At 41.9% G+C, this 27,665-nt stretch overlaps 1 protein-coding gene across 1 annotated transcript; it reads right to left on the bottom strand.

The window, feature by feature from the left end:
- Positions 1-4,305: 4,305 nt before the first annotated feature.
- Positions 4,306-7,933, bottom strand: islr2 (immunoglobulin superfamily containing leucine-rich repeat 2). The gene is made up of 2 exons (XM_039773695.1): positions 7,693-7,933; positions 4,306-6,911 (listed from the first exon to the last, which is right to left on the bottom strand). The coding sequence occupies exons 1-2, from the start codon at positions 7,696-7,698 to the stop codon at positions 4,848-4,850; spliced, it is 2,070 nt and encodes a 689-aa protein (XP_039629629.1). The 5' UTR covers positions 7,699-7,933; the 3' UTR covers positions 4,306-4,847.
- Between the last annotated feature and the right edge of the window lie 19,732 nt (positions 7,934-27,665).

Genomic DNA, 27,665 nt, shown 5'->3' with positions numbered 1-27,665 from the left:
CCGGTACACTTTTAAAAATAATGGTGCAAAAGCGTGTTTTTTTCAGAGCGGTGCCATAGGGGAAACATTTTTGATTCGGAAAAGAACAATCATCCTGAAGGAACCAGAAAGCACCTTTTGTTTAAATCCGTAACAGATTCCACGAATAGCCATGAATAGATGATTACAGATTTGTGAAATACCAAGAAATTCCGGATTTTCAAAGGAATCTTGTTGCATACAATAACGGGCTGAGTTCAGATTTTCTTGATCTATCGCATTCTGCTTGTAGCCTCCAATACCTTAAATGATTGCTGTTTTGTCCACTTATTAGGAAGCTTTTCAAAGCTCAAAGAGCCGATTTCATGAGATTAAAAGCTTTCTCAGAATGAAAACGGTTCTTTATTAATCAATGGTTCTGCGATAAACCGCACAACCCAGTAAAGCGCCATGGTCAGCATTGGACACCACCTGCGCTTCAGAATACGTCATCCACCTAAAGAGAAGTATGTATGGGCCCGGTCAGTGCTCGAGTCCGAGACCTTCTACAAAAATGAAGGGTTGGTACAGAAATGGGTGCTGGTGAGGCCAGCAGGAGGCGCTTAACCTGTGGTCTGTGTGTGGATCCCCAGTGCAGTGACGGGGACACCGTGTTATAAATGTGTCACCGTCCTTCAGATGAGACATGAAACCGATGTCCTGGCTAAACTGCCATTCACGGCCTCGTCCATTCTTGCTCCCTAACCACCCCTGTCTCTGATTGGCTATTTCTCTCACCCAATCACCACCTAATATCTGGCGCGTGGTGAGTGTACTAGCACAGTGGGGTTGCGGTCGCACCATTCAGGTGGGTGGTACACATTGGTGGTGTTTGAGGAGGTTCCCCCTCTGTCTATATAACGCGCGTGAGGAGCGGGAAAGACGCTATATAAATGCTATTGATTAGTTAGCTATTTTCAACAATATACGAACAGCTAAAGCTGAGGGGTGCACAGTACCGGCCAGCTACACAGTAAGAAAAGCCTGGAGGAAGGCTGTCTGAAAATACTGGGGTTGAATTGTGAAGCATCTTAGTGAGGTCTCGCCATGATAATCGTGAGATAGGCGAGCATCATTAAATATTCATTACGAGAAATCCAAACCAATAAGGAAATATGTGAAAGTTCCATCCGCACTAATCCGTTCCCAAATCCTGAAACCATTGCTCCTACTCTGTGTCTGTAAAATGATAGTAAAATTGCTTACATTATTTGGGGATGGGGGACGTTGCAATTGGCCCAGGAGGCGCAGATCGCGGTAATTTGATGAAGATGACAGCTTATTCAGTACAGTGTTAACACAATTATCATTTTGCACTTCGCAGAGAGTGTGATGTGCGCTATGCAAATGAACATGTAAATTTGTTCCAATTATTTAAATTCTTCGCTTATACAATTCACTGTACATTTCTATTTATAATTACCTTTATTATATTTTCCTCCCACAAACCAAGGAGGACGTGCAAGTAGATATGTGGTTACACTAGAATAACGCGTGGTGTTTAAGTGAACGAGAGGCCACGGCCTCCCGTCCAACTGGGTTTGCTTCTATAGTTCTGATGAGAATAACTAATTCAGAGTCAATAAAATTATATTAATTCGTCCAAATGAAAACAATCATTTTAACTGTAAAAATATTGAATTTATGATATCCCTGGAATAACACCGAAAGCTGCGAACTATTAAGGCGACTGCACTTGTTACGCTGTTGGGACAAAAATCACTTAAATGCGGACAACACCAAGCGCCCGGATCCCCCGTAGAACACTGAATAGCGTGGCTGGTGCGTCTGAAAAACCAGGGATGTCCTTCTAGGAGGCCACTTACGGTCACATTTAAGGAGAGACTGGAGCAGAAACCGAGAATAACAATTCGACATTCCGATAGGCGCATATGTTTACTCGAGTAGGCTGTATTTGTCTACCTTGTTATATTTTGGGAAAGGTCAGACAAAAGAAAATGTATATTTTTGCATCTTATAAAATAATAGAGACATACTGAATGGTTCATAGATACATTCCATATTTCTTCATCCTCGATTATTCGTTGCACAAAGAAACTCAATTTGTCATGCCTCGATGTAGCTTACAGAATTAAAGCTTGTTACATTGGTAGTTAATAATAAGAATGAAAATTTGATTTTACGTCCGCATGCTAATTCTGTACAGATGCAACAAATCGCGTTTATTAATGCAGAGCACTCAGGCCTACAATCGGTGCTTTTAGGCGCGGTTTACCTTGGAAAGCAGTGCAATATAAAAAGGTACGGGATCTCAAAGAGTCGACTGGATGGAAATCCATGATGCTCATGTATAAAGGATTCAAACCTGTTATTGAGCCGCGGAAAGCGGGACACAATGCAGGCAACATCGCGGGCTCAGCCTATATGGACCAGGCCTGGACGGGACGTTAGACCGGAAAAAGCCTCATGCAGAGGCACCAGTGAACCGGTACATATGTTGGATGTCGAAGGCATCTGGAGTACATGGAGAGAGAGAGACGACTCTTGAAAATAAAAGTGTGATAGTGAATTTCTTCAGAATGATGGCGAAAAAGAACCATCCACTGGAAGAATCCAGAATTTACATTCCTAACACACTCCATAAATAACTACAAGTAGATAATAATGGATGAGTTTCTGGTTTTAAGAGGATTCTTGCTGTATGCAATCACTCGGGCTAAGTTCAGGTTTTCTTGATGTTTTGTATCCTGTTAGGTAGCCTACTATACATTAAAGATTTTTACTTTGCCTATATATTAGGAACTTTTTTAAAGCCTTAAAGAATGATTTCATATACAAAGAATCTTTCCAGAATGAAGTTGATCTATAAAAAAAACTGTAAAGTGCCATTACAGAACAACTATTTTAACAGTGTACACTCTTAAAAATGGCAAATCCTTGGTTGTGTGTTTCCTCGTAGAACTATTGCTTGTCAAAGATCCATTCATTCAGGAAAGGGTTCTTTGCTTATGAAGTGGATTCTTTGTGCTTTGACAAACGCACTGAAATCTTTAGTGCGTGGTATTTCACAAACATGTTTTTACTGTATGGAGCCTGTGAAATGTTCTAAATAAATACAAGGGTTCGTTCTAAAGCTTTTTCTGTGGATGAGTCTTTTTGGAACCTAAATAGGTTCCCGTATATGCCATCACTCTGAAGAACAAGTCCGGCACTTTTATTTTTAGGCAGAACGCGCAGACTCCACACAGACGACACCAGGGCTCCATGGGACTTGAACCCATGTCGGCAGATGCGCGTGGCTGCAGCGCTCCAGCCACCAGGAGCCTGTTTGTAGCTTTCATTCGTGTATTTACATTTCTTAAATGATGTCGCAATGGCGTTTCTTTTTAACACCATCTTGCAATTTAAATAAAAGCGAACAATTGTACAGGAAATGCTAACAAGCTGATAATTAAGACGCAGACAAGCGAGGATGGTGCGTAGGTGTCTTATTTATTTTATATTTCTCTCGCACAGATGGCATCGCCGAGCCCGCTTTACTAGAATGCGCTGTTATGCTTTTGCGTTTCTTTCTGTCTGCCGCTTACTACTTTGATACTCACGTATCCACCTGATATTGGTCTGATGAAACTTTCTTTCATATGGACAAAAAATGAACACTGGTATATTTTTCCCCATAAGTAAGCCCTTCCACACATTAACATCACATTAATTGAATAAAGTGGCTGTTTTCATTCTCTTAAAGTGAAACGCCTGCCACGAGTTAGTTCAAAAATAATATGAATGAGCTACAAGTTTATGTTTGTGTTCCGACTGTTATTTTATAAACGATTTGTTTAATAAGATCATGAGGCTCGGCGTTTCGTTGCGTTCTCTTTGGTCAATAAAGAAAATGTGTCAATTTCTCATTCTCATTATTTTATTTAATACACTTACATAAAATCATATCAAAAACGCCAAAGGCTATTAGATGTGAAAACATTTTTGAACAGTCACTAGAAATGCACTTGTTATCAGTTTGAATCACACAAAGTATAGGCTATAACTTCCCGATGAAACTGACATTTTCTGTAAATCTCTTCAGATCTGCATTCTTTTTGAGTTAAGCGGCTTACACGATACATTAACATGAAGAATATCTAACAAGTCCTATGCTCTACTATCGAAAACACGTTCAAATACGGATGTGTGACATGCCAAACAGACAGCAGGTTCTAAAAAGGAGACACGGAGACACGGCTGCAGAGAGGAGAGGGCACTAGAACTGAGCACGGCTGTGCCCCAAAGCTCTAACGGTACATGGATCACTGCTTACTTTTTTATTGGTTTTTTTTTTTGAAGGGCCAGGGATTCTTCCAGCACTTTTCAAATGTTAAACTGCATGTCTACTTCACAGAATATGAAAACAGTCAATATACATACACGCAGTCACGAATGTCGCTGTCCAGCACCTCGACTGTCTGAAGCAAATGCCAGTGAAAAACCACGATGAGGTTACGTTGTCGAGAGCCCTGAGTAAAGAGAGAAGACGGCTCTGCTGAGCTGGAATTCATTTTACGTTGCTTATTTAGTTTTCGTTGACCCAATATAATGATTTCATTTTACATTCGGATTGAGTTATTAAAGCCCAGTCACCTGGCACTTAAAAATACAAGAGGGCTTGGCTAATAAGTGATACCCTTACAATGCCAAGGCTACTTTCTAGGGGCTTGCTCTGACACCTCGGCTGGGATTTAGTGCTTATATGAAAAACTAAACAAAAAAGAAAGAAACAGAAGCACCTAAGAGTGCGCCTTCTTTTTATCAGGGCTCATATTAAACACTATCTTTGAAGTACTCCTGTTTTAACAATATTTTGCTTCTGGCCGTCAGCGACCTGATTGTTTGTAGTTGCCATTAATCTCTGGAGAGATATTCACGGCCTCGGCCCCCAGCGGTAAGCGATCACTGTACTCGGACCCCACTTCGAATTCCTCCTGATTGGTTTTGGATTGAGAGCCGGGAATAGATTCGTTTACAATGCTCTCGTCCGCCTCGATTTCTCCCTCCACCTCTTCCCCGTCCCCCGCCGTCTCTCCCATCTCACTCGCATTGTAATTCTTTTCCGAATCCGCATAAGACGCCCTGGGGTCAAAATCGGCGACCATGTGCTTCTCCATTTGATCGGGATTTTGTGTTTTCATGATCAACTTATAGGTCTTGCCTTGGTATTTGTAAAGCAGGTGGCAGCAGGTGGCCCCCAGCAATGGAACCGTAGCAATGGCCAGCAAAAACGTGCTTACCACCACGATGATCAACAAGGAAGGGACTTTCCTTCTCGTGGTGAAAACAACCTGCACCTGACAGTCTTCTCCCGTGTAAGTGAGGCACAGGGTGTAGTTGGTACCCGGATGCAGGCCTTGGAATTGATAGGCATTAACCCCTGCCTCGATCTTGGACCACTGGACCAAAGAGTGGCCGTTCCCCGCGTCTACGCACAAGTAAAGCATTTCCAAGTGTGGCTTTTCCACGGATGTCTGTAAAGCGGTCAGCTGAACTTTGGCCTCCGTTTCAGAGACTTCCAAGGCAATGACACCGAAGTCAAAAGTGTGCCGTTTCTGATCCTCGGTACTTTGGTTGAATGCGTGATTGGAGATGTACTCAGTTCTGTCCCTGATGCCGCACTTCTGCATGATTACGGGAGCCCCGGAGGCGACCGCTGCACCCCCTCGCTCCGTTGCCACGGAGTAAGTAGCCTTCGTGGGGTCAGTGATCGTGATTCCCGAGTCCGGAAGGCTAATCGCGTGGTTTTTGAAAACATTCACGCCGGATTTCCCTTCAGATATGGCGTTCTTGTCAAAGATACGCTCTTGCATCGTGTTAACCGCACCTTTGCCGATGCCCGCCACCGCCACCTTAACTGTGTTCTCTTTGCTCCCTTGATCGTTTTTGGCAGAGCACACGTAACTGCCGTTATCCCGTTTACTGATATGCGGGACGATCAGCGTTCCGTTTTTAAACACCAAGAAGCGGGTGGCCGTGTTTTGGGAGTCCTCCAAGGGTAGATCGTGATTTTCCGTGTGGCCTAGTGGCAGATTAAACTGGATGTTTTGGCCACCGGTCCTGATGTTCCACTTCACCTCTGGTTTGGGACTCCCGCTGGTGTTGCAGTGAAACGTTAGGGTCATGCCTTCCACGAGCACGGTGCTATCAAGACTGGGCTGAGTAGAGATCGACACGCTCGGGGGTACGCATTGGAGCTTTGGCAGTTTTGAAATTTGGATCCCTTTGAAATCTTCCGGAGACTCACATACGATATATTCCTGCTCGGGGATGGAGATAAGCGCACCTTCAATCCAGTCCTTCAGCCAGTAGAGCGTGCAGGTACAGCTGAACGGGTTGTTATAGATTTGGAGATGTGACATTGAGCTCAAGGAGTCGAAGGTGCCCTGTAGTATGGAGGTAAACCTGTTGTTGTTAATTCTCAGGGATCGCAAGTCTTTGAGAGTAGAAAAGGCATCTTTCGGAAGGTTAACCATGTGGTTGTTGTTCATTTTTAGGAGCTGTAAAGCTGTGAGATTGTAGAGGTCTTCCCAAGGGAAATGGGCGATCTGGTTATAGCTGAGATCCAGATTCCGCAACTGGACGAGTACTGCCAAAGTGCCCTTCTCGATGGTCACGATTTCGTTGTGGGCTAGCCATAGAGAGGTGACTTGGGTGACATTTACGAAAGAGTTTTTTAGTAAGGACTTGATTTTGTTCGCGGTTAAGCTAAGTGTGGTCACGTTGGATGGCAGTCCTTCGGGCACGACTTGCAGATCTTTGTAGGCGCAGTCCGTAAATTGATGCGCGTATTTGTCGGTGCAAATACAAGGCTCGGGGCAGCTCTGGACTGCTCTCATGAAAAACGTCCACAGGACTAAGCAGCGCATGTATGCCATCATGCCCGGTGCCTGTAAACAAAGCACATGCATAGATTATGAAGCGGGTCCAACCGCCACCTGCAGTCTGACATATAATTAACACTGTAATGAAGTCCGTTAGCCCGGCACAGTAACAGGAAACGTCCACTTGAAAACCAATTCTTCCTCATTGTGAAAAACACCTCTCTAAAATAAATGAGTAATATTTTATGTTGGGCTTCACATCTGAACACAAAGAGCGAGAGGTTCTACTCGTTTTAAATCGGTACATCGCATTGGTACCGCCTCAGAAAGGAAAATCATCATCCTTATTGAAATGCACCCTATGACTTGTTGAGTTCTCGAGCTCGTATAAGAATTAATCTGACTCCACTGGATCGGCACTCCCTGGCACTTTATAGAAAATGTAAATGTCCGTCATGCTAGAAATAAAAAAAATCGATTCTGAAAGTTTAGATGTCCTTTTTTTCAGGACAGTGCGGCAGTGCCTTGAATTTTCGCCATGTCCTTTTCGCTCTATATAGATAACCGTATATTTCAAATGAATTGTAGAATATATACGACTATAAATGTAGCGCACAGAACGAACACTTATTTACTAATCTAGTTTACGTTTAATAAGTGTTTCCTGAAGAAACCTGCATGGTTTATAAAACATCAGTATAATTAAACGTGACTTCATTTTCCTGTAGTCTAACGTGTAATCATGTTTCTCATTCATTACAAATTCATTTAACGTGTCCAATTTAAATCTCAATATTTAGACCTTAACATCAAATAACTATGAAACAGGTTTACATGTCAAGCTTACCTTCATCCAAATGGTACAGATTCTTAAAAATCTCGATGGACCGGGCAACTATAAATCCTTCAGGGCAAATAAGATAGCAAATTAACGGATGTCTTTTTCATCTAGTTTATCCATTCCCATTTGAAACTTTTTCAGGACGAGTATTTCCTTTGCCAGGCTCATTTTCCTTGCTATGCGAAGCGCGTAGACCCGAAGCTGCTCTTCTTTTTCTGTTCAGTTCGCTTTGCATTGGTTGCGCGCACCCGCTTGGCTGCTGAAAGGAAGGTGGTGCCGGGAGCGCGCAACCTCACCCATTTCCAGCCTGTTTTCTTTTTTTTTCAGCGTTAAAGACACAGAGCCCCGCGCGCCTTATGAAATTTTTATTGCAGTGATGCCCTGCCCCGATGTTTCTTTTTTCTTTTTTCCAGTAATCGCCATTTTATGAATGCCCATTCGTTTCATTTTTAAACCGAAGTGCATTCAAAGGCAGGCGATAAAAATAAGCTGAAGCGTTGCTTTTTTCTGCGAAAGTAGATTTACGGAACTGTGAACAGTTTAGGGAATAATGTTCTGTGGAAAAAAAAGCGAATTTTGAAAGGTATAACTGACGCAACAACATTTAAAGTCTACAAAGGAGTAACTTGTTCCAAAACAGTTGAGCCGACTTAGCTCTTCTACACTTTAAACCCAATTTCGAAAAACCTTACACGTTATGGGTGGAGTACACTGGGCTCGTTTTTATATTTGGCATCGTCTAATGTAATTTGGAAGAAAGTACCAAGTCTTTCGGAAGATAAAAAGACGGCACCTCAATCCATTCTTCTATCCAGCCAGCAGTGTTTCCTGTCCGCATGATGCAGTCAGAGTAGGGAGGATCCGGAGCCAACCCGAGCAGCGCTGGACGCAGCGCAGGAGTGAAGGATGGACAAGCGGGTGCGCCAACCTGCACCTCCCACACTCTCTCAAAATGGGGGGCAAATTTGGCGGAAACAAAGGAGTCATCAAAAGTCTATCTTTAAAGCTAATTGTGTTCGTCGTAAATAAGAATATAGTTGATGAGTTGTTCATTGCTGAGTGATATGCTTGCATCTTCCTTTGGTTTACTTTCATTGCAGAATATAAAAAAAAAAAAAAAACGTTATTGTAAAGAAGATATGTCTTATGGTCTGCGTGATTTAAATGTATATAAAGAAAGAGTCATCCACGACTCGCCATAACACAGACCCAAATCTTCACAAAACGGTTTTATCGAAGGAATTAGCACTTCATTCCGTATCCAGGCGGCGTGGTGTTCTTTATATAAATTGGCGATTAATGTCACGAATTTGTTTCATTTCCTATATTAATGTCCATATTTATTCTGCGCTGCTGATACAGTAAAAATTCAGTGCGGCTCGGCTCATTGTCTTGGCCGTGCTTTGTCCTTCAGTTTTAAACTGCTTGTCTCACAATTTGTGAATTTGGCCTCCCAAGAAAACAAATGAATACACCGATTTATATGTGAATATATCGGGGTACAGCTGTTTGAAAAATTACAATATACGGAAATATATCCGCTTTGATCATTTTATGTAAAAGTATTTCTTGTCGTCACCCACAATTGCTTGTTTTTGTCCAACGCGTTTCAGAAGATAAGTGTGTTTGTTTAAATGCTCCGATTATTGAAAGAAAATTAATTTGGTCGTCATGTGTCTGACAAAACATTCTAGGAAATGATTCAGCCTGCTGTAATAAACTCAGTTTGTTCGAATTCTGCTATCAACAATTTTTATTTTTAGTGATAAAACAGCTTTATTATTTATTTAAGTTATTTATTAATCAGGTATGTAACAATTGGAAGTCGAACTTCTTAGAGAAGTGCGTTTAAAAAAAAGCTTGCGTTGAAAATGTAACATTTTATCAACAACTCTAAAACATGGTAAATTCATATTTTAAACTACAAACGGTTTAATAAATTAAAACTTCAACAGAATATTGTAGAATTGCAGTTCACAAAAGGAAAAGTATACAAGATGACAAGAAACTACTTTTTGTCACACTTGAGATGCTTGCTTTGTTCCTGGTGTATGAGTTCAGCGATTTCCTAAAATGTGCTCCTCTCGATTTAACGAAATCTCCTTTGTAACTTTGAATTTTTAAGTCACCTCAGTTCTTTATTCATCATTGTATCTGTTCACAATCGATCCTTCTACATCTTATAGAACTCATAATATGCCCTGGGAAACGGCCTGCATTTACTCGTCTTTCATATCATTTAATTATTTCATTTAATTATTGTTATAGTACTGAAGTCGTTTTATTATTTGCACATCGTTACACAAATAAACACGTGTTAAAATCGTTTAAAATGTAAAAAAAATCAAAACTATTTTCTTAGTATTATGATTAAATGTGTTGGCTAATGTGATGGCTTTTTGCAGACAAAAACAGATAATATATTCCAATACACATCAAAACATAATATATACGTATCGGCGCGTACAACGGGAAGGCTCGTGTGTCTGGAAAATGACCTGCAGCATTATGCAGCTCAGCTGCGCCATCTCGTGGTTGCAACGGTAATGCACTTGCGTGCATTCCTAGAGCGTAGCTGTAAACGTATGCTTTTCAACTTTTACTGTTGAAACTGCTCTGCTTACTCGAAAAAAACACACAACTAAATCAGCGCAGCTTTAAATAAGTCTGTAATACCCTTACTGACATTTAACTGTAAACCGATGTATTCATTTAAAAGTCTGTAACTGAACGATTAAAGGAAAATCCAGCTGAGACATTTCTCCGCTCACTCTTAATAATTAATTATGACAGTTCTCTGCTAACTGTTCATATTTAATTCCTCCATTCATTCATTTTCCTACCTGCTTATACAGACACGAGCAGCAACATCTGTATCGATGCCAACCTACTTCGCTCTAGTTCCCTGTGACATCTGCTCCCCAAACAAACCCCCCTAATATTGGGCCACCGGCGTACGCACAGGAATGGGGTTAACGGAGATGAACAAATGGATGGACGCCATCGCCATCGCTGGATCGACGGACAGCTATGACATTCAGACACTGCGAGGCGACTCCGGGGACACGCAAAACGTGTTCTGACGGCCGGGTATGACATGGCACTGCCTTCGGTCAAGTATATGAGTGTCGATATCTATTGAAAGTAATTTGATTTTATTTGTACTTTTGGGCGACTTTCAGACAGGAGGATGCAGTTTTTTTGTTTGTTTGTTTGTTTGTTTGTTTTTAATGCAGTTTGCTGCGTCCAGCTGCTTGATGTGAATACCCTCTGCTTTTAGAGCAGCAGCCATGCCACCTGCACTTCAGAACGGGAAGCCTACCTGCAGCTAAGCGTGTTTGGGCCTGACCAGTACATGGATGGGAGGCCATCTAGGAAAAAGCTTGGGTTGCTCCTGGAAGAGATGTTGGTAAGGCCAACAGGGGGCCGCTTACCCTGTGGTCTGTGTGGGATACCAGTGCCCCAGTGCTGTGCTGTAAAAATGGCGATGGGGTGTTAAAACCAAGGTTCTGCCTCTCTGTGGCCATAAATCATCCCTGGGCCTCCTCTGTAAAGTATTGAGCATGTCCCAAAGTCCAGGCTAAATTAACCACCACATGTTGGTCATTCTGTCCCCCTAATCATCCCCTGTCCCTTATTGACGTATTTCTCTCATTGCTTCACTAGCTATTAGCTGAGATATGGTGAGCAAACTGGTACAAAAATGGCTGCCATCATGTCATCCAGGTGGGTGCTGCACATTGGCAGTGGTTGAAGTGGCTCCCTGCTCTCTATGTAAAGTATTTTAAGTAGTGAGAAAAGTGCTATATAAATGCAAAAAAATATTATTATTACCACACGCCCCTGAATTGACATAGGTAGCTTATAAATAATAGATACATCAATTGAGCCGTATATAAAAATATGTGACTTTGAAATAACATGGGGTGGCACAGTGGCAGCACTTCTGCATCACAATAAGATGACCTGGGTTTAATTCCTGCCTACTCCCAGTGTGAATTTTGAATGTTCCCATGAGTTATCTGCAGGTGCTCCAGTTTCCTCCCTCAGTCCAGACTGCTGGACTGGTGATGCTAAATTGACCCTGGGGTGGGTGTTTGCACCTTGCGATGGGTGGGCTGTCACCCTGTCCATGGATTGTTCCTGCCTTGTTCTGGGGTCAATTTCTTCAGCCCTCCAATGACCCTGCTCAGCATCAGGGAAGCCTGTTTGGAAAAAGGGAGACCCAGCCAGTCTCTCAGGGTCCTGCAATGAGGCATCGCTCTAACAAAATAAAGTTTGTTTTAATTAAAATAGCTGATTTCTGGCCAAAATGTTTTTTTTGTTTGTTTTTTTTTTTTTGAATGATGAGATATTAAACTGAATTAAGGACACACATTCTGTCCACACTCATTTCTGACTCCACCGATATCCATTACACAGTCATAGGATTTTGGAGTCTGTCACAACAGCACAGAGTGGAGGGCAGGCATTTTCTGTTAATGGTCAGCCAGTCCATCCCATTACACTCCTGTGCTCCCAGTGCATTTAGTCCAATAAATGAACATTTTTAAGAATGTAAAGTATTTGTAAAAAACTGACTTTGGGAGGATTTGCAAACTCCCCCGCCGCCCCCCATACACACACACACAGATTAGGGATTTCAATCAGGACCCTGAATGTTGAGGTACCATTGCTCATCACTTCTCCTGCATATCTTGAAGAACTCAGTTGAGATGTCCACCAAGTTAACTCCATAGATGATGTAAAAGTAGAGCTCCATGTCTTCTTCAGGCCATAACAGCCTTGTCATTCAGCTAAGAAAGGCCCTGGCTGGGGGACCACAGGACTGGATTACGCATGAAAAGATGTGAATGGCTGGACAGATAGATAGATATGAAGGGCACTATATAATAGATATAAAAGGCACTATATGATAGATAGATAGATAGATAGATAGATAGATAGATAGATAGATAGATAGATAGATAGATAGATAGATAGATAGATAGATAGATAGATAGATATGAAGGGCACTATATAATAGATATAAAAGGCACTATATGATAGATAGATAGATATTTTTATTTTTAAAAACAAACTATTGACAAAAACATCAAATATACAACTTACACATTATAATAAATATATTTACATGTTCTTTTTTTTTTTTTGAAAAAACACAATTGAACCAACAAAAAACCCCTAAAAAACAAACCGCAGTTCCTCATTATCACAGTCACACAGTACACTATTCACACACCATATTGTTTTAAACTTTTCCATATTCTTTGTGGATTTGTAAAAATTAAAATCAATCAAAATGCGACTAAGGCACAGTATTTTAAAAACACAATCGGATCTTGTAAACCATTCCCTTCAATTTTGTGCTTTCTCGTTTTCCAAATAGCTAATTTACTTTGCCCCATAATAAAGTTTGCCAAATTCACATTATCTGTGTTTCTTTTAGTTTTTTTAAAACCAAACAGAAAGCCCACCCTAGTGTACACCATTTCCAATCCCCCAACAAGCCTCTCTATTAAATTAAACAAAGGCTCAAGCCTTGGACAAAACATAAAACAGTGAAACACGGTCTCTCTTTCCCCACAGAAACAACAACTGTCAGACACCCCAGGTATAATAATTGACAAGAAGGAGTTCACAGCTAAGATCCCATGTAAGACCCTCCATTGTAAATCACCCACCCTACTGGTCAATGGTGGCTTGTATAGCGACCTCCAGGCTGGCTCTGAGAATTCTGTGCAGTCCATCTTTCTCCTCCATGGAGTGTCTGTTATCGTCCTCAGGGAGTCTCGATGTCTAACTTTTACGCACAGCCAGTACAATTGTTTCCCTGTAGCCGTTGGCAAAGGCAGGTCCATCAGCCTCTCCACGAAAGAAATTTGCTCTGCTCCGCCGTTGTCCAGTCACCCCCGGGAGATACCAAAAGTGTAGGAAAATCAGGATCCTCAGGTGGATGAGTCCGTTCATTGAACATGTCTCTCAGGAGTGCCGATCTCTCAGCTGACAGTGAAGCCTTCACTTGTGTTAAAAAGGTCTGCACCACTCTCACTGACCGCACTCCAATTTGGTGTGCAATTTCATTTGCGTTCTTCCAACAAAACTTTTCACAGTCAATAACATGTTTTAGTTTTGTGCACACTCCATGTTTAAGATGATTAATGAAAGTTTGAGACAGTCCCACTGAACTACTGTACTTCGCATTATTAACAATGGGCTCTTCCAAAACCCAGAACAATGACAGGCTGTCCTCATCCCCTTTAATTGTCACCATCTGCCAGGCTCTAAAAGACTCTTATAAAAGTCCGGTATGTCCGACATATCAAATTTATTCACCTGGCACAGCAGCAGAGTTTTTCCAAATTTCAGGTTTTCAATGTGGTCAAAAAAACGTTGTGCCAAATCCATCCACGGCTGATGCTCAGAAGGATACAACAATTTCTGTAAAGTCTGTAGCCGAAATGCAGCAACTCTCCCGAACACATCTATAATGCCTTGCCCACCTTCATCCAGTGGCTGAAACAGGACACTTCTCCTAAGCCAATGCAGGCCATCCCAAAAAAAATTGATTAAAACTTCCTGAATATTCTGAAGCAGCTGTGCAGGAGGCTCTAAACAAATGCATTTATGCCACAGTCCTGAGGCTATGAGGTTGTTAATGATGAGCATCCTGCCTCTGTAGGATAACTGAGGTAGAATCCACTCCACCGAGCAAGCCGATCCTTCACCTTCTGCAGTACTCCATCCCAGTTCTTTCGTATGAAGTGTTCATCCCCAAGAAACACTCCTAAATATAACAATCCTTCAGAGGACCACTGCAGGTCACCAACCAGTTGTGGTGGTTTTAAACCAGTCCAGTTGCCCAGTAAGATAGCACTGCTCTTTCCCCAGTTTATTTTAGCTGATGAAACAATTTCAAAAGATCTCTGGCATTGAAGCAAAATGTCAACGTCCTCCTGATTTTTAATGACGATGATGATGTCATCAGCGTATGCTGAAACCTTAACAGGCTCCGCAGTGCAACATGGAATTGATAGACCAGTCAACACTCCTCTCAGTTTAACCAGAAAAGGTTCTAAGGCCAACACGTAGAGCATTCCAGACAAAGGGCACCCCTGCCTGACTCCTCTTCTGACATCAAAAGGTTCGCACAAACCACCATTGACCTTAACTACACCAGAAATGTCACTATACAATAGCTGAATATATTTAACAAAACGGTCCCCAAACCCAAAAGCCTGCATGACTCCCATAAAATGAATGTCTGACCCTGTCAAAGGCCTTCTCTTGATCTAAAGAAATAAGACCAATTGGAAAGTTAAAGAGTTTGGATACTGCAAAAATATCTCGAATTAAGAAAATATTATTAAAAATCATTCTATGAGGGACACAATAGCTCTGATCAGGATGCACCACCTGAGCTAAAACAGTTCGCAATCTGTTAGCTAGAGCCTTTGACAGGATTTTGTAATCAGCACAAAGGAGGGACACAGGCCGCCAGTTTTGAGATTTTGTAGGTCACCTTTTTGGCAGTAGTGTTATTACGCCCTGCGGCAACTCTGAGGTAACACACCCATTTTAATACTGTAGAGGAATACCTCCAATACATCAGGACCAATAATATCCCAGAAGTCTTTATAAAATTCCACTGGAATGCCGTCAATGCCTGGGACTTTTCCATTATTCAATTCATTCAGTGCATCAGTGAGCTCTCCTAAGCACAACTCCTTCTCCAGCTCTTCGGAGTCTGCATCACGAAGGTGAGGTAAATCCTTCAAGAAGGTCTGCTGTTCCTCAGCCTCACCTTCCTCTGTTGCAAAAAGAGTCTCATAAAACCTCCGGACCGCCCGCCTTATCTCACCCGGGTCCTGAGTCTCCTCACCGTTATCCTGTCTTATGCAATGTAAGACTTTATGTTGAGAGTTCTTTTTCTCAAGTCCAAAAAAATACTGGGTTGGTGCATCCATGTCAGTTATCTGTTGGAATCGCCCTCACTAGAGCCCCCGAGCCCTTGTTTCCAATAAATGGGCAAGGCCCTTCTTTTTAACCCCAAGAGTTTCCAACAATTTGACATCTGGACCCTGCTGTAGAAGCTGCTGAATCTGAATGATTTCAGTTTCTAACATTGCCATGTCAGCCTGTAGTGACTTAGTGACATTTCTGGTGTACTCCTGACATAATAAACGAATGTGGGTCTTCCCAACCTCCCACCACTGTTGTAAACTGGTGAACTCCTTCTTCATGAGTCTCCAACTTGCCCAAAAAAATTTAAATAAGTCTTTAAAACTTTGGTCTTGAAGGAGAGCGTATTAAAATGCCAGTAGGCACTACGAGGCTTGTAATCAGTTAGGATCACAGAACAAGACACCAAACTGTGATCTGAGAACCCTGCAGGGGTAATGTGACCGTTTTTAAATAAACCAATATGGTGCTTGAAACAATAAAGACGATCAAGCCTCGCCATTGAAATAATCCCCCCATTCATCCTCCCCCATGTATATTGTCTGGTGCCCCCATTTTTATTTCGCCACACATCTTCCAGTCCCATCTCGCTCACAACTCTCTCTAATTCCTGGGCTGAGCGTGTGTGCGGCTCCAGCCCGTTATTTCTATCTTTTTGTGTATCAAGGGTGCAATTAAAATCCCCACCTAGAACGAGGACTTCATTTGTGCAACATTGTGTCAGCACACCCTCCAACTTCTTAAAAAAAGCGATTTTCTCATTCCCATCGTTCGGGGCATATACATTAATAAAAGTAAAAGAACTGCCTTGAAGTTTGACGCACACTTTGAGCAGCCTCCCCTTCACTATTTCTTCAACATCACAAAGAACTACGTGAACATTCTTAGAAAACAGAATGGCTACTCCAGCACTAATATTTGTACCGTTACTGTAATAAATGTCCCTTTCCAATCCCTACTCCACTCCCATTGATTTGCGTGTCTATATGGGTTTCCTGTACAAAGGTAACTTTTAAGTCTTTTTGCTTTATGAATTCAAACAAAGCTAGCCTCTTATTATTATTTCTTCCACCATTAATATTTAAGCTTCCTACATTAAAGCAAGCCATGTTAAATGAAAATATAAAAATAGTCAAAATAAACCACAGATCCCAGAATATACAGGATCTTGGAAATGGTGCAGTTGCCCTCTCCATTACTGCTTATTTAGTTTGAACTGTTTCTTCAGTCTGCTTGACAGATTCTTTAATCTGAGAAGCTCTTTATCAGTGAACAAGACAGAAGAGGACTTTTCTTTTCTTAGGCTTTGTATTGAAGAGATAAAAAGTTGCACATCAGGAAAGTAATCGGTCACATCTACACCCCTTCTGCCCTCAGTTTCCGTCACAAATGTTCTGATACTTTGAGCACTGTAACCCCTCTACCTTTACATTCTTGTAGGTCAGACACAGTTGAACTATCCGACATTTCCCCCTCCGCCTCCTCGTCTCCCTCACTCAGCCCAGCCGCGTTTTCACTGTCTGCCTCAGCTAGGGCCGCGTACCTGCCCTGCGTAACCGGTGGGGCTGCAGCGGGACCTCGCCTTCCTCAGCAGCACAAGCCGTAACATTACTGCGTTTTCGCGCGGTTCCTTCCTCCTCCCAGCTTGTCTTTTTTTAGCAGGCCGTTTAAACCCATCGTATGGCTCAGGTGCGTTATCATCGCCTTCCTCCATTTCAATCTCTCCCCACACACTTCCCTGTGCTGTAGCAGAATCTTCTGCTGCATTTTCATTCCCGATGTCCCCCATCGATGCTGGTCTGTGCATTTCCCCATCAAGCAACTCATCTCCCTTATTTAAAGGTTCAGAAACATTTACACTCTCCTCGGGCCGCGCTTCCTCTGGTGTCTTTGTGTTTTCATTACCATTAAGCTGTAAAGGCCGATCTTGTAAATCGTCATTAGTGACATGCAGGTTATCACGAACAACTGCTCTGTTCACTTTCACTGGACAATTTTTAACTAAATGCCCCTCACTTCCACACCCAAAACATTTCATTTCATCCGAACTCAGAAAAATCACATAATCGAAACCATCAATCTTAAACCTCATAGCAACATTTAAACTTTCATCCATTTTGTTGAGCACCATGTAAACTTGTCTCCTAAAAGACATTACATGTTTTAACTCCGGCGACTTGCACCCCAAAGGAATATAGCGGATTTTTGAAACTAAACGACCGTGACGTACTAATTCTTTTTCTATAGTCTCATTCCTCAAAAATGGGGGGACATTCGATAACGTTACTTTACGTGCTGGCGCCGCCAACGGAGACACCTGCACGAACGAGCCATCGATCACTACACCCTTTTCTACAATTGTCTGCACCAGATCGACAGAACTAAAAATAATACGATTGCGCCGTTCATTCGCGAGGCGGACTTAATGTTCTCGCAACCGATCACATTGCCTACCGCCAACACCGCACTTTCTAAGGGGAAAAAAACATCACACAGAAGTTTTATCCCATGGCGGCGGCTCAATCGTTCTAAATTCGCAGCCATTATGGCTGCTGTGGCCAGATGCCACTTCACACAAAAGAAAACGGAAAAACTTTCAAACAATTCACCAAGAAAATGAAAATGGGAAAGGGGGAAAAAAAGTTAAACAAAACACTTCACTCACCAGACTCAGAGCCCACCACCAGCACTCGCGCCAGATCAACCACCCAACATGCACTGCGACAATGAAACAGGAAGGAAGCAGATAGATAGATAGATAGATAGATAGATAGATAGATAGATAGATAGATAGATAGATAGATAGATAGATAGATAGATAGGCATATATAATAGATAGATAGATAGATAGAAGGCATATGATAGATAGATAGATAGATAGATAGATAGAAGGCACTATGATAGATAGATAGATAGATAGATACACTATATAATATATAGATAGATAGATAGATATATAGATAGATAGATAGATAGATAGATATGAAAGGCACTATATAATAAATAGATATGTAGATACATAGGACTTGTTCGGCCTGCCATTGACATGGCCACCTTGCTCATGCTCAGAGTTTACTTAATATTATATTTTATTAGGGGAAAATATAAGAATTTCAGTGAATACCAAGTGGAGACAAAGGAAAAACATACTATTTGTTGATTTAAATCATGATATAATCAACAAAAGGAAGCTGATCAAGTGACATAATGTGTGGGAGAAACTCGAAAGCTCAAGTTCACAAAGTTGCACAGTGCCAAAATAAAAGAAGTCACATGTCAAAGTCACAGTGAAAAGGCGAGTTGTAGCCCACAGTCTGAGCTTATTAGGGTACAGACAAAAAAAAAAAATAGGGACACAGTGGAAAAAACCACGAAATGTCAACTTTAATCTCGAAATTTCCACTTTAATCACGTAGTTTATTTTGCCATTAAAGTAGAACATCATAACCTTCATCTTAAAATCATTTAATTTACTAGTTTCTCAAATCCCATCGTAACTAGAGTAACATGTTAAATGCTTTATTTTGTATTTGATCTTCGATGTGCTCTGTGTGTGTGAATCACTATGTGCTTCCGTTCTTTCTCTTTCTCCGACAGGACACAGAATCCATTACATTCGTGATATTACAGCTCTCTGAATAATTAAAATACTGAGATGTATACATGGTATCATTTTCATGATGATTGGAATGAAAGCCTGTTATTAAACATGGGAACACGATGGCGCAGTAATTGATCATGTCTCACACAAGATGCTGCTGCGACCTTCGATGAAATAATTTATTGTAGCAATAGTGTCTCTTTCAAACGTACTAACCTGCAATTCCTGTCCTTACTTTACTTTCCCCAAATATCCAATCGCCACACAATCAGCTCTGTAATAGACGTTAATCCATCTGTAAGCCTACAATGACAATTCTTCAAAACTTTTAAGGAACACTAAAATATCTTCGTAGTACGTGTTTAATTATTCTATTCATCTATCCTTCCAGTGTCGCACCAGCCTCAGTAAATATACAGTGCGCAAGGCAGGAACAACATGTAAACTAGCAAGCGCTGCGGCACGGTTTCCTCACATGTTAAATTATTAACAATACAGATTATTTAAATGAAGTTAAAGTTTTATCTGTATAATATAATCAACATATTTTACTGCATTTCATCTTACAAATGATGCCATCATCATATGTAAATACGATAATAAAGTGGCGCAGGTTGTGCGATATTATAACTGTAGTGCAAGTTTACAGTGGGGTGATTGTACTTACAAGTACAAACAGTTCTACAAGGAGCAATTGATTGAGTGCGTTTATAGTTCTTGGAACGAAACTGTTTCTGAACCGCAAGGTCTGTACAGGAAAGGCTTTGAAACATTTTGCAGTGGCTTTGACAGCGTGTGCCTGATGCTGTATACCAATAATTCTCTTTCCGATTAGCTGCTGCTGTGATTCACACTCAGATACAGTGATATAAATACTCCGAGTCGTGCAGTGAGAGTAATATGGAAAAAGATGATCCGCTGTGGCAACCCTTAAAGGGAGCAGCTGAAAGAAGAAGAAGAAGATGGTGCAGTGAGAGTAACAACGCTAAAGCAGTTCTGGTATTTGGAATACTATGGCTGTTCCCTCTACCATTATATTGTTACAAGTTAATTACAATCAGATGCATTGCACTAATAAACAATATGTGGTTAGTTTCAGTGTATTTATAAAGCCGTGTCAGGAAAATAAAGGTGTAACCACACAGGAACAGTAGCACTGCTTTGACGCTGGGTGCCGCCAATCTGCAAAACCGAGTGGAGAACTTGCATACGACAGGGTTTGGGGTACGGTGGAAAAGTGCGTGGCTTTACACTAAGTGTAAGTTTTATACATCGCGATTTAAACGTGGAAACGTTCTTACGCAACATTTCTGTGCATACGCACCGTTTATACATGAGGCCCCAGGTCTGAGCGTGGAGTGTTTCATTTGTACTCCATGTTGATGGCTCAAGACAGATGACGTTACAGTAGCCCTCTCGTGGTCACTTGTGGGCTGGTGCCCTGGTTACAGCTGCCCCTCAGAGGCTCAGAAGAATTGGCCAGCCATGAGATATTCTGTTTTACTTTGCCTACTTTGGCTTTCTTCCCAAAAATACTCATGTTAGGTTAATCAGTGACAGTGTGTGACTGAAAACAGTGACATCCAGGTGGCACACCCTGAGTTGGTTCCTGCGTTGTGCCCAAACTTATCATCACAGGCACCAGTGCCCCTGAACTTTGGTGAAGCAGCTTAGAAAATGGACATGTGATCAGCTGTCAGCAGCGCTCAGACGATATACACAGTCACAGCCACATATACATTTTAAGTGATTATCTGAAGGTGTTTCAACAGCCACAGCCAAACCTGAACTCGGTCGTACAGCCATGACTCCTAACGAAGGGTCTGCAATTGCAAACTCATAGGTGCTCTTCAGCCTGATGAGTGGTGGGGGATATAAACCCATTACACTTATTTTTTTTAATTAATACAAAATCATATGTGCTTCTTCTAGCTGCAGAAGAGGTCATCTAAAACATCAGTGATGAGAGAGCTGCTGTGCTTTAGCCGCTCTTCTCTTTAGGTTGGTGGTCTAGTAATCTGCATTGTTCATCACCTTTATGATTTTCCTCTATTTGGCTTCTAAATCCTTGGAGTTCACCAATTTTTTTTTTCCTTTTCTCTGAGAAAGGCAGACTGAGCCCCAAGCGTGAAGCATTGCTGTGCTTGGAATTAACAGTATGCAGTGAGTAGCTGGGCTCTGATCAGTTGAGGTGCCCCCCATGACAGCTTAGAGCTAATCTGAGGAATAAGCTGTGGTGATCCTGTATATCATAAAGAAGATGGCACCTTCCTTTATAAGCCTTAAAGACTTCTAACTATGTGGGAAACGTCTCCTTGTAGATGTGCAGACATTCTGATTGCTGATTGGCTGTATGTGTGACGTTGTCCTCGCTGTACATTCATAGGAGTGACCGACTACAATGGACAAAAAAAGGAGGGCAGACCTGACTGGCACTTGAGGGGTTCACATTGCCAACTGTATTGGTTACACCCATCTTGTCAAATGTGGTACAGTGAGACGCAGGGGATGGCTTGTTAGCACTTTGCTCCTCATCCATTCACCTTAAAACTCTGTTTTTGAGAGTTTATGGCTTGAAGGACAATGTAAGTGAAGGCCAACCTCAGTACGGTAAGCTGGTACACAAATGAGGTGAGACAGAGGCTTTAAGGCAGCTATCAGGATGGCCTACCAGGCTGTAGAGAAAGCTGATTTTGTGTCTTCTGCCTTGCAATGTTTACAACCCCTTCTGATTAGTAATAAAATCATTCCAACAGAAGGCTGGTCTTGGAAAGAGCTTTCATCTGTGTTTCCATGGTCTGTAAATAAAATAAGGATATAGGATAGCACATATAATATACTGTAGCATCACATATGAAGAGCTCCATCCATTCATCTTCTAACCCGAATACAGGATCACGGGGGTCTGCTGGAGCCAATCCCAGCCAACACAGGGCACAAGGCAGGAACTAATCCTGGGCAGGGTGCCAACCCACCACAGGACACACACAAACACCAGGGCCAATTTAGAATCGCCAACCCACCTAACTTGCATGTCTTTGGATTGTGGGAGGAAACCCACGCAGACACGGGGAGAACATGCAAACTCCACGCAGGGAGGACCCGGGAAGCGAACCCGGGTCTCCTAACTGCGAGGCAGCAGCGCTACCACTGCGCCACCATGCCACCCATATGAACAGCTCAGTTTGCTTAATAATATTCCAAACTTCTTTAGTGATATTATTAGGAAATAAAAATGTAAGGTTTGAATACACAATGGGCGGTCAGAAAATTTAGAGTACACCTCAAGAGAAGGATTTAGGAGTCATAGTGGACTTTATGCTATCAGCTTCCAGACAGAAGGCTAACAGAATGTCAGGTTATATAGCGCCCTGATGTGTGGAGTACAAGTCACAGGAGGTTCTGCTCAAGCTTTATAACGCACTGGTGAGGGCTCATCTGGAGTACTTGGTGCAGTTCTGGTCTCCAGGCTACAAAAAGGACATAACAGCACTAGAAAAGGTCCAGAGAAGAGCGGCTAGGCTGATTCCAGGGCTACAGGGATGAATTATGATGTAAGATTAAAAGAGCTGAGTCTTTACAGTTTAAACAAAAGAAGATTAAGAGGTGACATGAGTGAAGTGTTTAAAATTATGAAGGGAATTAGTACAGTGGAACGAGACTGTTAATTTAAAAAGAGTTCATCAAGAACACGGGGACACAGTTGGAAACTTAAGGGTAAATTTTGCACAAACATTGTAAAGTTTTTCTTTACACAACGAATGATAGACACTTGGAATAAGCTACCAAGTAGTGTGGTAGACAGTAAGACGTTAGGGACTTTCAAAACTCAACTTGATGTTTTTTTGGAAGAAATAAGCGGATAAGACTGGTGAGCTTTGTCGGGCTGAATGGCCTGATGTCATCTAGATTGTTCTAATCTTCTATTAATAAGCAACTTACTTTTCAGCAGTGATATGGCATGTTAATAATACAAGAAGTGTGAGAAAAATTAAAAAAAGGCCCTCAAGTGCCCGGAAAGCAAACAAGAGAAAGGAAAGAATAAAGAAATAAACTGCATAACCTGAAAGGAAGCCCACGAACAATATATAGGAGTGTGTAAAACGGCTTCACCACTAGAGGTTGTAGAAGTTGAATTTGGAGCACCAGTTCGGTGTGCACCTGGCATGTGCAGTAGGTGTGCTGACAAGACAAGAGAAAACCAACTGCATTGCTTACTGGGTTTATGCCGAGTCTCTACTCTTCTGAACTTATACTTAAAAGCTGAGGTACAATTTGGTGTTTGCTATAACAAACTAGTGAACTAGTAAGGAAAGGGCAGTCAAGTGTGTTTTATTATTAAGTACTGCAGTAACGGCACGTCATCAACAAATAAAAGAAAAAAATTAAAAGTTCTTTTGTTCTAGTGGCGTGCTTGCTGAGACTCACAAACCATAATAAGAGTGGAAGAGGAGACTTAAGGTTGACTGAACTGTGCAGGATAAGCACGAGACTGTCCATGTCAATTTATTTATATAGCACATTTAAAACAACATAGGAATTCCGCTTGGCAAAGTGTTTTACAACAATAGAATAAAAGAAAACAAACAAATTACATAAATAGAAATAAAATATAAGAACATAAATAAAATAAAGGGCGGCACGGTGGCGCAGTGGTAGCGCTGCTGCCTTGCAGTTAGGAGACCCGGGTTCGCTTCCTGGGTCCTCCCTGCGTGGAGTTTGCATGTTCTCCCCGTGTCTGCGTGGGTTTCCTCCCACAATCCAAAGACATGCAGGTTAGGTGGATTGGCGATTCTAAATTGGCCCTAGTGTGTGCTTGGTGTGTGGGTTTGTTTGTGTGTGTCCTGCGGTGGGTTGGCACCCTGCCCAGGATTGGTTCCTGCCTTGTGCCCTGTGTTGGCTGGGATTGGCTCCAGCAGACCCCCGTGACCCTGTATTCGGATTCAGCGGGTTAGACGATGGATGGATGAAATAAAATAAATAATACATAGAAGTAATGTTATATAATCACAATGAGGAAGCCATCAGTATTACTGAAGGTCATGGAATGCAAGTGAATAGAAATGAGTCTTTAATCTCGTTCTGAACAGATCAGTTGTAGACGACTCCTTTACGTGATGAGGTGAAGAGTTCCACAGGCGAGGGGCAGCAGCAGCACAAGCCCTGTCTGTCCCCCTTAGTTTTACACTTAGTACGAGGGACAAGAGACAACTGACCAGAAGATCTAAGCACTCTGGATGGCTGATGTAAAACACACAATTCAGATAAATAGGCAGAAGCAAGACCATGTAAAGATTTAAAAACTAGCAGCAAGATTTTAAAATCAATTTGAAAATTGACAGACAGCCAGTGTAAAGAAGCTAATATTGGAGAAACAGAGTCATACTTATCTTGCCCCAACCAGAAAGCGAGCAGCAGCATTCTGGACCAACTGTAACCTGCATATCAGAGATTTGCTAATCCCAGAATACAGCAAGTTGCAGTAATCAAGGTGAGAAAAGATAAAAGCATGAGTAGCTTTCTCAAGGTCCCTAGAAGATAATAAAGGCTTGATCTTACCTAATAGACGAAGCTGGAAAAAGCAACTCTTGACTACAGAATTAACTTGTCTCTCAAAAGAGAGGTTACTATCAAACGTAACACCAAGATTGCGGACTTGAGGTTTGCAAAAGACAGAGAAACAGCCGAGAGGTCCACGACCAATTTGGGCTTTAGCTGATTGACCCACTATAAGCACCTCTGTTTTATTTTGATTCAGATCAAGAAAATGATTAGCCATCCAGGATCTTAGTTCAGAAAGACAATTGTGCAGTTGATTTACTGCAGACTGGAATATAAACCTGAGTATCATCAGCATAGCAGTGAAAAGAAATGTTACATTTCCTAAAAAGAGCTCCAATAGGGTGAAGGTATATAGAGAATAAAATAGGACCCAAAATGGATCCCTGAGGAACACCACATTTAAGAGGAGCAGTAGACGAAAAAGAGGAATTTAAAGTCACTGAAAGTGTCTACCAGTTAGATATGACCTGAACCAGTTAAGAGCAGCCCCTTTAAGCCCAACAAGATGTTCAAGCCACAACAGCAAGTTGCACGTGTGGCCATGCAGAAGTTACAGGGGGCCAGTGTACTTTAGTACCTTAAGGTCATGAACTTTTGATAACGAAAACTGACAGATGGCCAGTGACCTTTTGAGGTATCTCTGTTCTGCCATGTCTTGTTAGCAACGAGGTGTAAATTAAAGTATTAGAGCTCATGTTATGAGTGGGAACTGAAATCTGATTTGGGAATATATAAAAGCACACAGCACAAGTTCCTCTTTGTAAAACTTTCTTTTTATTGCTTTGATGATTTGTAAGTGCTGCCTCTTAATGAAGATTAATTGACACTTCCTCCTGACTGTATTTATTTTCTTCAATGTACAGGGAGGACGGGACACCCAGTAGAGGTGACAGGTACAGTTTTTTCCACAAGGTCACCATTTAGTCGAGCAAAGAACTTTCCCATGGACTTGTCTGGGCTGCTCAGTGAGGCAGATGTAAACATTTCTGTTGTTGAAATTCCCACCACAACCTGAATGCATGGTGGCGCGGAGTTACTTAACCTGAACGAGGGTTAAACTTCTTCTTATTATTATTATTATCACCACCCTCCTCTCAGAGCACTCAGCAATGCTGGTGAGCTCACCAAACATCAACCTGACCTCTCAGGATTGGATTTGAACTCCACTTGTTGTTCGTTTAGGACTAGTGCCAAGGAGTACGATCATCTAGATCTCTTTCACACTGACACTACACAGAATTTGTCCAGCTGCTTTGGCAAACCGGTCTTGATGGTTCCCAATGCACCTACATCTACTGGAGCAACTCCTGTCCTCCGTATTCAACATGTGTCTAACTTCGATCTCTCTGTCTTTATCTTCTCTGCCTCATTGCTCTGAATGGGGTACATGTGAGGATATCTCATGCTTTTGGTAAATCGAAGCACAGCACATCAAATGAAGCACATCAAATGTTTTTGTTGCAAAAGACCTCAAGTTCAAGTATATTGTACTGTGTACATTGTAGGAAGTGTAAGTTCTTTGGAAATCTCCTCCAAACAGTTCATAATTACACAAAGCCAAAGGAAGGCATAGCATAGAGCATACTATATATTATATCCATCCATCATCCAACCCGCTATATCCTAACTACAGGGTCACAGGGTTCTGCTGGAGCCAATCCCAGCCAACAAGGCAGGAAACAAGCCCTCAGCAGGGAACCAGCCCACCACAGGGCACACACACACACCAAGCATACACTAGGAACAATTTAGAATCACCAGTGCACCTAACCTGTGTGAGGAAACCGGAGCACCCAGAGGAAACCCACGCAGACACGGGGAGAACATGCAAACTCCACACAGGGAAGGGCCAGGAAGTGAACCCGGGTCTCCTAACTGCGAGGCAGCAGCGCTACCCACTGTGCCACCGTGCCACCCTATATATTATATACAATTCTATGTTTACAAGTATTTGTGTCACACATGTGCAGTTAGGGGCACCTTTAAGGCCATGGAAATGAAAACACTTCCACCCTGAGACGATAGGGGATGCTGTCACAAATTGCCTCTTTTATTTCATCTGTAGCTCCAAAGGACAAACACCAGAACAACCCTGGCCACGCCTCCTGAAGGCTTTCAGAAGCCCCGCCCCTTCATGAGTGAGCACTATACCTTCAGTCGGCTCACCAGAGCCGAGTCTTCATTTAGGGATGTGTGTTCAAGCCAGACAGAGCTCCTGATCTCCAGCACGTCTAATTATCTGTAAGCACAGTTGTGGCCATTATTTTATTGCAATTTATTTTCTTTTTGACCACTATTAAACTGGGCTTACCAGGATGGCACACCAACACTTGAACTGTTGTCCATCCAGTTTTGTGACATATTTATTATGCCACCGAATGATGTAGACAGCAGTGTGGTGTCCTTTCTGTTTTTTTGAAGTCTGTCACCAGCTCCTTGTTTTTGCTGATTAAGGGTGGTATTATTGTCCCAGCATCACCGAGTCAGCAGGAAGACCTCTGCTCTGTAAGATGTCTCATCACTGTTGGTGATCAGACCAAGGATGGTGGTGGTATCACAAGTAAATTTAATGATAATGTTGGAGCTGAGTGTGATGTGAATGAATAACAAGACCTGTTTAGAAACAGAACCATATCAGCATTTCTTTGGACAATTGTCTTTAATGGGACAATTTTAAAGGTATCTTTCCTTCAGGGGTAATTGGGCTGTTATGGATTAATCAAGAAGTTAGACACAACTTTTTTTTTTAATGGCAAATCTTTTGCTCACTTAGAATTTCTCACATTTGGTGAATTTAGACACTCTAAAACAAATCGATTCAAATGTGTCTTTACCACTAGTGACACCACAGTGA

Source organism: Polypterus senegalus, chromosome 12 (assembly GCF_016835505.1).
Source record: "Polypterus senegalus isolate Bchr_013 chromosome 12, ASM1683550v1, whole genome shotgun sequence".
Lineage (NCBI taxonomy): Eukaryota > Metazoa > Chordata > Cladistia > Polypteriformes > Polypteridae > Polypterus > Polypterus senegalus.
The sequence above is the reverse complement of the archived record's forward strand: the minus strand, read 5'-3'. Positions and strand labels throughout refer to the sequence as shown.